Source organism: Pterocles gutturalis, unplaced genomic scaffold (assembly GCF_000699245.1).
Source record: "Pterocles gutturalis isolate BGI_N339 unplaced genomic scaffold, ASM69924v1 scaffold32431, whole genome shotgun sequence".
Classification (NCBI taxonomy): Eukaryota; Metazoa; Chordata; class Aves; order Pterocliformes; family Pteroclidae; genus Pterocles; species Pterocles gutturalis.
The window spans coordinates 487-11,289 of record NW_010106475.1 but is presented as its reverse complement, the minus strand read 5'-3'; the positions used below and the strand labels follow the sequence as shown (position 1 = coordinate 11,289).

Below are 10,803 nucleotides of genomic sequence, written 5' to 3'. Positions count from 1 at the left end.
CTATTACACAAACTGTTCTGATCACAACTAAGTCTTGTTCAAAGACTGTCATTAACTACCCATAACTACACATCTTTTGCAGCTAACCATTTCTCAAGTAACTACCCTCCTCAGTGCTTCCAGAGTCCTTCATTACACAGTGATTCCGTCAAAATAATCCAAGTTCACCTACCATTTTCCTGCAATAGATCACTTCACTTGAGCTGGTACAGCAAGCTTAATCACAAGGTCACAAAGAAACACACCCAAGTGAGGCATGTGAAAATTTTAAAGCTTAACTCACCTTTAAGCATACTGCTTTTAATAACTCATCTGTTTGAGACTCATAATATGTACATTCTAACCCAATAAAATGTTACTGCACAGAAACCATGCTACACAATTGTTTTTTCTAATATTTATTTTTTTCACCTGCAAACTGTAGCAAAACATGATCAGCTTTATTATGCAGACAGGTAACCCTCTAACATTAGAGATTTAGGCATGTATAAATAGAAGAGCTCTTAGGAAAGGAAAACATTTTGAGAAATGAACAAACCTTCAATTTAACTTCATGACTTCCAATACCAATGGTTAAAATGATGTAGCTCATTCATTCCAAGAGATACAACAGCACCTTAAAGTGGCTGATCTATTTCCCGGTAACATTTTCACATAACAGTGTGTTAAAGTTACAAATACTGATATGCACAAATAGCTATTTTCTAAGAAAAATATGTACAGTACTGCAGCATAATGAGTGTGGTATCTGCAATAACTTATTAGCCAATTTTAATATACATGATACCGCTACTTTTTACCTGCCAGTTCACAGGTTCAAGGATGTTACCAGAGCCCTCTGTTTTGCACGTTATTACCTGGTGGGGGAGTTGATTTTCTTGGGTTGTGTGTATTTTTCTTTAAAGGTATACAATGCAGGCTTTTATTTTTACTTCTTAAAGACTTCTTTGTGTTTAAAGCTAATATCAGTGAAACAAGACAACAGTGCAAGAGGCGCAGAGATGTTATGTGACCACATAAGAGTTCTTTTGGGTAAAGTGTCTATAAGGCTATAAGAAAGGATTGGTTGATGAGCTTCCTGTTGGAAATTGTCCTGTTGGTGCACTAGCCTGGGGGAAAATGAAAGAAGAAAAGACATAAGATTTTTTTTTCCCACATTGTAAATCATAAATGCAGGATATATAAAAAAGAAAACAACCTCTTAGGAAATATTTCTGGTTTATGTTGTAGTCTTTTTTGTGATTCGCTGAAATTAAACTACTGTAAGAGCATGGTATACAAGTATCTCTGTTTTGATTTGAACAGTCTTACAAATGCCATGTCATTGTAACACTGAATTGTATTTAGGAGATTCATATGTTGCCTTCCCTTATTTGATGAAAAAAATATCCTTGTGTCTCTAAATTAAGCATTACAGACTATGGCTCTTCAGACATACAGAAGTTATTAATATGCAACAACTCACTTACCATAAAAGGGTTACTAGATACTCCAACAGCTGCAACTTGTCCAAAAGGAGTTACTACAGGCTTTGCCTGTCCAAATGCAGCAAAACCTGCTCCTTGGAAAGATAAGTGAGAAACATTAATACTAGTAACCAATCTTCAAAGAGTTCTTTGCTGCAGCTCCCACACAAAAATAAGCAGAAGCTCAGGCTGCACAATCAGCAGGACTGATCCTACTTAAACACTATCAGGAATGTAAGTGTAAAAAAATGTCTGGCCTTTTCATTTGTTTTCAACTGCGTGGAACTAATCAATTTCCAATTTCTACATATGCACTGTTTTCAATATTATTTTATAATTTAAATTTAGGGAGAAAGTACTTTCCAACTTTCTCTTGCCTGTGTTCTATGAAGTAAAAGAATGTGCTATAATCAGTTGCAGACCCTCCAAAAATGAAGACAAACAATCTTTCTTGCATAAAAACCCTTTAAGCCTGGGAATACTTATTAGTATCAGATTACGGTAAAATTTCAGTTACATCAGTGCACACAGCCAAGTCAGAAAGCAAAACTACAGAGCCAAAACAGTGTGGGAACCCCTCATCACTATTAATATCAAGTTCATATAAAAAATAAGCATGCACCCATTATTGCTAACTTACAGACAGATCATTTTCTCCATGTTTCTGATTTAAACAAGATTATCTAAAACATATAGACCTACCATTTGGCTGCTGAGCAAAAGCAGTCTGTTGAGGGAAAGCTGCCTGGGTTGGGAACGTGGGCTGCTGGAAGTTGCCACTAAAACTAGTAGGAAGACTGTAGGAGGCAGGAGTTCCAAATCCTGCAGGCATGCTCATGGATGCAGTACCAAATGTTGCTGCTGGTAGGCAAAAAATAACACTAGTTTATTAGTACGAAATCACTTTTTTCATAAGACAAACTACTATAAAGCCATGTTAGGAAAAGTCTCCTAATGCCGCAGTGACCATACAAAAGTTAGGTTCAACTTCTACAGCCACTGGACTGATTTGTTAGCTTGGATCACCACCAACTGGGTGAATAATTTACTTTCGCACTTTAAAAATTAATAGAATCATTTAAAATTTACTAGATCCAGCACATTCAGACACACTTTCTTAAAAGTAAATTATTTTTTACGTTCTCTATGTTACCATATACTTTCCCCAGAGGTTTTCTGGTACAAGTCTGTACACATCAGAAGCAAGCACCTTCAGGCAGCATAAGCCTTTCTGAGTAAAGCTTGAAAGGATCTTCCTACTTCAAGCTGCATTACAGGAAGTTACAAGTCAAAAAACCAAAATCATAAGGGATACATGCATCCCATGTATCTCTCTTCATTCCATCCTTAAAGTCACTTTAAAGGAAATTTTCACCATGCACATTATTCGCACACAAAGTTCCTATTGCAAACGCTCTTACTGTTTGGGTAAGACTTAAAACAAAAAAAAAAAAAACCACCAAAACTTTCAATCTGATTCTCTGCTGAACCTTTCAAATAAAGAACACACAGCTCATATGCAATTCCACATGCCTTCAGCAAATAAACAGAAGCACATCAAATGTGAAAATGTAGTAACAAAACCATTATTCATTCTTTTGGGAGTTATTCTTGAAAGGAGAAGCATATAGAAGGTTTTTGGGTACAAATAACAGACACTAGGCATTTTATTCTAGTTAAACATTAGACAGGACTTTTCTTTTGAAATGTTACAAGTTAGATTTTATGCAAGCTCTTTAAAAAAAGTATATATTTAATGAATACAGCTTAATTATCAGTTGAAAAATGTACCCCAAAAGTGTTCAAGGGCACGACATTATACATACACAAACTGTTCACAGAGTACACGCAAAACTAACATACTAACATTGTTCTCAAGTTAGCAGAGAAGCTATTCAACAGGAAAACCTGATAAAACAGCAAACGAAAGCACAACAAAATGAGCAGTGACTTGGGATATCCCAAAAGCATCAAGCTACTGTTGGTAGAAACTTCAAGAGTCACTCAACTTGTTAGCATTATATTGTGACCATGGAGGATATCAATAATGGTTTTGTTTTAGTTGCTGAATAGGTTGTCTATGTATGCTCTTCTCTCCCTTCACCCAATTGCCAAATACCCACACCCACTCCATTTGAAAAAATGAAAGTCTTCCAAAATACTACATGCAGAGAACCAGATAGCTATCAATAAGCTTTTACAAGCAAGAACAATTAGCCACAAGAAACTTGATACCAAATGTGGCCACCTACCAAAATGAGCCTGAGGAAATATGTGAGAGTGCATTGCTCCCGAGAGGCCTTATGGAAGCCACAAAGAGACCAGACAACGTCAAATCATTTATACACTCTTGCAGTCATTTCTCAGTTATATGTATATATATATAAATATACACATGTACCAAACAATTCGTCCATAGCATGACCAGCAATAGATTAAGCTAAGAAAAACATTAAAAATAAGTGCTACAAAACAGGTCTCCCATGTAATAAATAGCAAAGTTCATCCAGAAAGAAAGTTTAGCATAAAAGGACGAGCTACAAGTTTACACCTTACACTGAAAGTGATAGAATATTATCTTGACTTATAGTGATTATCTCGGTCACCTAGTATATAAACATCAGTATAGCTGCCATAGGGCTGGAACCTCCGCAAGCCAAGGACACCAGTTTAGAAGGTGGAAGGAGAGTTGCTACATTCAAACAAATTATCTAAAGAGGCAAGTTCTTAACGATGATCCAAACAGCAATTAGGAATGAGATTAAAATAAAGAAAAAGATACTTTGGCATTAAATAGCTGAACAAGTTTACCTGCATAATATCTCAAAAGGGACTGAAAACAGAATTCATTTTAGCAGAGGACATGAATGTGATCAATTCAGTTTTAATTCAGCCTGATCAGTTTAATTCAACCTACCTAAAACTTTGACCAAAGCAAATCTCAATGTTAAAAAGCATGCATCAGCAGATTTAAAAACTGTGGAAGTCCAGTTAATAGACAGAAGTGCCACAATTTAGCAGTGCGTTTGGAGAGGAAAATTAGCATAATCTAGCAGTCATAAATACAAGTTATGTGTTTTAATGAAAAGTACAAGTTTTTGTCTATGGAATTATGATTCAACAGACCCCATCATCCCCCCATTCCCCTGGAAAATGAATGTAATTCATGAGTGTAAAGATTATATTCAAACATACGCTTTACTGTCACAAAAGAGAAAAATAAAGGACACCACCAATGTATTGAGTAAGTGGGTGAGGAGCCCAAAAGCCTTGTCCTTCCTGCTTCTAACTCCAGCTCTTTGGTTTTGAGGGCTTTTAGGACTTTGAAATGAAGGATTAAAAAAGCAAGCGTACCAGCTCAGCAGCAGGGCTTTCAAGATCACTAACTTCAGGGCAACCTCCTATGAAGCATGCTTCAAAACCAAGGTTATAGTCTTGGAAGGTACCCAGCTGGTAATACACAGACTACAAACAGCTTGGGTAGTACCAGAAGATCTTTAACAGATCATTTTGACATTTTTCATAGCCACTACTTGAAATCCTAGGATCGGGCCAGAAATAGGAAAATAATGTCCTCAGCCCAACAAAAAATATCACTTATCTAAAAAAAAACGTGAAGTTGATTTTTGCAGCCTATTCATACATCTTGTACTCTACACATTGAACACACATGTCAAATAGACTAGAGACAGATAATACAGAAAATCCTTAAGGAACAAATTACAGAGCTATGAAAAAAAGAATCAATGCAAGTCTTGAAAGAAAGTTTCTCAAATACTTGGTGTTTTTTTCCTCACCTGTTGCTCCTCGGCTATTGGTCTGGAATGGATTTGTTGAAGGTGCCACTGGGGCAACAGGGGCAGCTACAAATGGATTTGTGGAAGGTGTTGCTGAAAGACAAAAGATTAAAAATATTTTATTTAATCAAGTCTTCTAAAAATAGCCAGTCTGACTCACATTAAGTTTATACAGCTTTTATAGAGAGATATATATTTATCCAAAATTACATGAAAAATTAGGAATTGCTTAATTTGAAATGCATCGCCACAGTACTTTTTTGGCATCCTTTAGTAACTTCAATATCACTAGTGTCAAAGTTGTCACTATCAACTTATTAATAAGATGTTTGCTTACAGTCCACAAAAGGTGTTAGTAACACTTATATACCTCCAAATGGAGCAGGCACACTTGAAGATGCAGGCTGTGTCTGTGCAGTAGCAGCCACGGGTACTGTTCCAAAAGCATTGCTGAAAATAATTCATACATTCAGTGAAGTCAGAATTGCTTTTTTTAACAATTAAATACAACTTACAATTATTGTTGGCATGTAAAAGAACAGAAAAGGAATGCTTAGGTGCAGTTTGCAAACTGCAATATAATTACTGGCGTCAGGAACTCAGCCCCTGATGCCAGGGTCAGAGACTGTAACCAGTGCCAAGCAATGAAAAGTCACCTTCACCAAAAGGAGAAGAAAGAATACTTAACAGAGGCCATCAGCGTAAAGGTTGCAAAGCAGAAGCTTTAGGGGCACTTGCAATACCAAGCAGAGCTATAACAGGCATTTGGTATTTATTACTTTAATGATCTAAAAAAGAAGTGGCTGGTACCATATATATTATAAATATCTGAATAATTTTTTTTGCCAGGAATGATGCTACGATTTTAAGTATGCATGCAAGTACTCTGTACAGGAAAAATGTTACCATCTAACAGGTGTAGCATGTAATGACTAGAAAGGTGCAAAGAACATTCTGCTGACAGAAAGAATCCTTAATTTTATCTTATAATAGCCTATCAGATGGTGCTGCTATTATTAAAAACAAAGGATGTAGCTTCAGTAGTACCTCTAAACTCATTCAACGTTTTCCCATTTAGATAAGAAATAAAACCAGATTTGAGCTACTTTTCTGCATATTGCTGAAGTCAATGTAGAAAGTCTGCTAATTCTAACAAAGTACCTGCTAACATTACTGGTGGAAGTATACGCGTTACTAGAGGTTGCTGTGGAGCTGAACACGCTGTCTAACTCTGCTAGAGCTGCATACTTGTCTGAAGATGCACTCAACTGACTTGGGGCTGACAACGCAGGACCTGCTGATGCTGGCACTACTGTACTAAAGCCACTTCCTTGCTCACCACCACCTAGAAAGAAAGAAATCAGATTAAGAGTGATGAAGATGGTTTCACTTTCTGCCCTGCTAACACTGAGAACTAAATAAAAGTTCATGGCCAGTTTAAGTTTCGGACTTAAAAAATAAATATGGACTAAAGCATACAGAAAAAAATGTTTAACAAGCCATTAACTATCAGCAATGAGTCATGCTTCTACAGATATTCTGCAGCTCCAAAGAGCCTCTGGTTTCACTAGAAAATGACAACTCTGCACTACCATCATCTTAAAACAGAAAATTTAAGAAAACACTCTCAAATAATAAAATTCAGAACAAAACTCTACATTATAAACCAACACAAGTTTTTATACACCATTTGAAAAGAAAAACAGTTACAGAAAAACCAGTTTTTTCTCCTTAACTTAAAACCAGCTAAATTCCTGTATCACTGCTACTAGTTTATAAAAAACTAAAGCCAAATCTTTTTGTGGCAGAGAGGCAGGAAAACTACTCTGGCAGTTCTCTGCAACAACTGTAGCTCTCCATTCAAGACCCTTCACTACAGGTTTTAGCACAAATAAAATATATATTTTTACTGTTATATATTTTCATAATTGCAGTAATAATTTTTTATATATTTCCACTTAGAGTTATTAATCTTGATAGGAAGTAGGTTCCCTAAAAGCAGTCTTCTGATGACATCCTTTTGGAGTGATGTTAGTTTTAAAACTTACATCTTGCACATTAAGACATTTCTGACATGAAATTTTACTGATAACTTAAAGAAACAACATTGTTGAAATACAATTATTTACTATGGTAAGTACACACACATAGAATAAGCACATGAAAAAATAAAGTTCAATACCTTGCCCTGCGCTGAAGATATTGTCTAAATTAGCCAGAGCTGCGTATTTGTCAGCTGACTGGAGATGGGGTTTGTTCACTGCAGCTTTGCTGGCTGCAGTTGCTGTTGTGTTGCTCTGAGAGGCATTGAAGGCTCCAAAATCAGCACTGGAGGATTTGGGGAAGTTATCAAAGTGAGCAAAGTTAGCATTTGCTGATCCAGCACTTCCACCTGTAACAAATTAAATTAACATGATCAACACTCCAAAACTAGACAAAGTTTCTCCAACTGTACCTGACTGCGCAATAATCCCACCTCTTTGTGGTTATATGAGGCAACATGTTCCCCGTCCCATCCCACAGGTTTAAGACCCTTTCCCATTTCCTTCAAAGTTACATTGAGTCATCAGAAAAAACAATCTTATATTTTTCAGTCCACAGACCAGGGACAAAAAACTCCAAACTTCAACAGCTTAAATCACAGTCATAATTTGATCTTGAAAAACTACACGTTATTTATTAGCTGCTGAAGTAATCTCAATAATCATATTTGCTATAAAAATATTTGTCTGAATCTTTACTATTCCAAATACAGAAGCTTCATTTTCCTATCACGTGTCTAATGAATACTAATATTTGCATTTACTTAATAGTACAAAGTTTAAGCATTTCAGATATCTGTCATTGTTCTAGGCAAAAAGCAATACCTAGAAGTCTAAAAGTAGTATGATTACATGCCAAGGTTTAGAGAGATAGTTTCTTTCTCTCTGTTCTCAGATTTTTAGACTACATCCAACCAGGAAAGAGGTGAGGGGGAAGACACAACACAGCTCTTTTTATACCAAGTCTCCACTGATGTCAGAGATAAATAAATAGATTTTTAAAATCTGACTTAGGTCCACACAACTGAATTTCAGTTCAAATGTCAAACCATGAGCTTCCACAGTGTCCAGACAATTTAATCTGGCCAGGTCAGGTACTGAAATGAATTGTTCCATTAAGTGTATCACATTTTGTAACAGTTGGTTGAGGATTACACTCGTCCTACAGAACACACAACTTTCTAACAGCATAATCAGTAAATTAAGACATATGCAACAGTAGGAATGGAAATGCTATACTACAATGGCACAAAGTGAAGCAAGCTGAGTTTTCCACTGCGTGGAACTTACTGTGTACAGCCTGGAGAGGAAAAGCTGAAGTAAATTCACCAAAACTGCAGCTAGATGAAAGCGTTCTGAACGCTGGACAGCCAGAAATTGTGTGTGGGTTAAAGTTAACATAAGAAGGGAGAAAGAAAATTTGAAAAAAAGTTTAAAACAACACCACACTCAAAAGAAAAAAAAAAAAAGAAAAGAAAGTCAGTCAGCCAAAGATCCAGACAAACAGCAAGTACAAGCTCAAGCAGAAGTTCTAAAGCATGATCAAATTAAAGGAAAGCAAAATAAATCTCAGCAATAGGCTCTACACATGAAGTCAAACATACTGAAGTGTGTGCATACATTATACGTACACAGACACTTTTTTTGTGTGATGTGCTTTTGGGTCTACTGAAACATCTCTTGCAAGATAAAGTTAATTCAATATTTATCAAAAGCAGTACGGTTTACTCTTTTCATAGTTACTTCAGGTGTAGAGCCAACAAACACATAGTGCCATAAATCAGACTTCTGAGTAGCATTAGGAAAAAAAAAGAAAATCCACAAACAAGGAATTCATTTTGAGTTTCCCCAGAGCTTCAGATGGCTTCATTGCATTAAAGCAGACAGATGCAAGAAAAACTCAACTTAAGTACCTTCCAGCAATAAAGGTATTATTTTAATTAAGTATTAATCAAAAGTGCTAGGAGTTCTACCTGTATTTTGGGGCTGAAAAGAAGACTGCCTTGCTGTGGGGAAACCTCCAAAATTACTCGAGCCACTAGACTGTCCAAATGCATCAAAGTCTGCAAAACCTGCATTTGCAGAGTTCTGCGCTGTAAATTGCAAAGGAACAAAACATGTTAATGGATATGGGAAATAAACACAAAAACAGATGTATTAACTGAATTCATGGTCATGACAGCCTCCAAGGGTTATGTCCTACCTTGTAATTTCTTTTTACATGAAAAAATTATACATGATACCCTACAACTGAAAGTTATCTTTGAACAAGTTTTCGCAAATCACCTTCACAGAGCTGCACCAGCTAATGCTACTTCTCTCCTCCTCACACATGCTACTACTCACAACTGCACGACCTGATGATGTCCAGTTCAGGTTAACCCATCACACCCTAGAGTGTTTGTACTGATGGCTGGTCAGGGAAAAACAGACAAAGTCTAGAATACCAGATGTATACCTGTAGAACTCAAACCAGGTATCCTTCTAAATGCTAGTTACCAAAACTAGAATTTGTGGACTAAGTGAACTTTTCTTTTGAGAATAAAAATTAGAAGGCATTCTTGTAATATACTGACAATTTTAATTCCTCATATAGAAAGTGCTTCTTCCTTCAGTGAATTTAGTTTGGCATCACCTGAATAGTTTTGTCTAGGTTTATAAATTCATTTCACTGGAAAATTCAGTTTGTAAAAAACAGATCAGAGTACGGAAATATGGGAAATCAATACCAACGTCAAGAAGACAGCATTCACAGAGTGTATCCACAAAATAAAATCCAAGGACATTTCAAACAGAATTTCAGTTTTCACCTTCCTTTCGTGCCATACTATAGGAGAAAATAAAAGTTAACACCCATCTAATTTCAAGCAGCTGGACATTCAATCATCTACAGATTCAACAGGAATTGCGTGCCTAACTGATAAGCTCCACAGAAAGTCTTAAACACTGCTATAAGCTAGGAGTAAGGGAAGAAATGTTTTAATCAAATGCAAACCAAACTCCTGTATGCAGGTATCTAAACAAAGCCCAAAAAGCACCTTCTAGGGTAACAGATGGCAATGCATTATATTTTTGGGTCAGGATTTCTTGATTCTGGAGGGATTTTGCAGATTAAGTATATACAAAATGCACAAATTGTGCTGATTCTTTAAGTACTGTTGCTTAATAGCCAGATAATGCTAATAAAGAGTTGCAATATTTCACCTAATCTCTATTTGAAAAGCAGATGTACTACAGATTTATAAACTAAAAGGACTTTTTTTACAAACTACTGCATTCCACAGTGCTGCTAATATAAATGAAAGTACAAGTGTTTCCCTTCACAGAGGATACTGGGAGAGAGGGTGAGGTTTGACTCTAGTTGACAGATACCACTTTATTAGCAATGCACACCCATATTGGGTTTACACGGCAGTTTTGGGAGCAGGGGGCTGCAGGGGTGGCCCCTTGTGAGAAGAGATCAGAAGCTGCCCCCATTCCTGACAGCCCGTTTCAGCC

At 36.4% G+C, this 10,803-nt stretch overlaps 1 protein-coding gene across 1 annotated transcript; it reads right to left on the bottom strand.

Moving 5' to 3' along the window:
- Nucleotides 1-383: 383 nt before the first annotated feature.
- On the bottom strand, nucleotides 384-9,417 carry AGFG1 (ArfGAP with FG repeats 1; the record flags this gene model as incomplete). Its single annotated transcript, XM_010087801.1, has 8 exons — nucleotides 384-1,109; nucleotides 1,470-1,561; nucleotides 2,169-2,327; nucleotides 5,264-5,356; nucleotides 5,634-5,713; nucleotides 6,425-6,608; nucleotides 7,446-7,655; nucleotides 9,279-9,417. Coding segments are annotated over 8 exons (1,017 nt in total), but the record flags the coding sequence as incomplete, so codon positions are not given.
- Nucleotides 9,418-10,803: the final 1,386 nt, after the last annotated feature.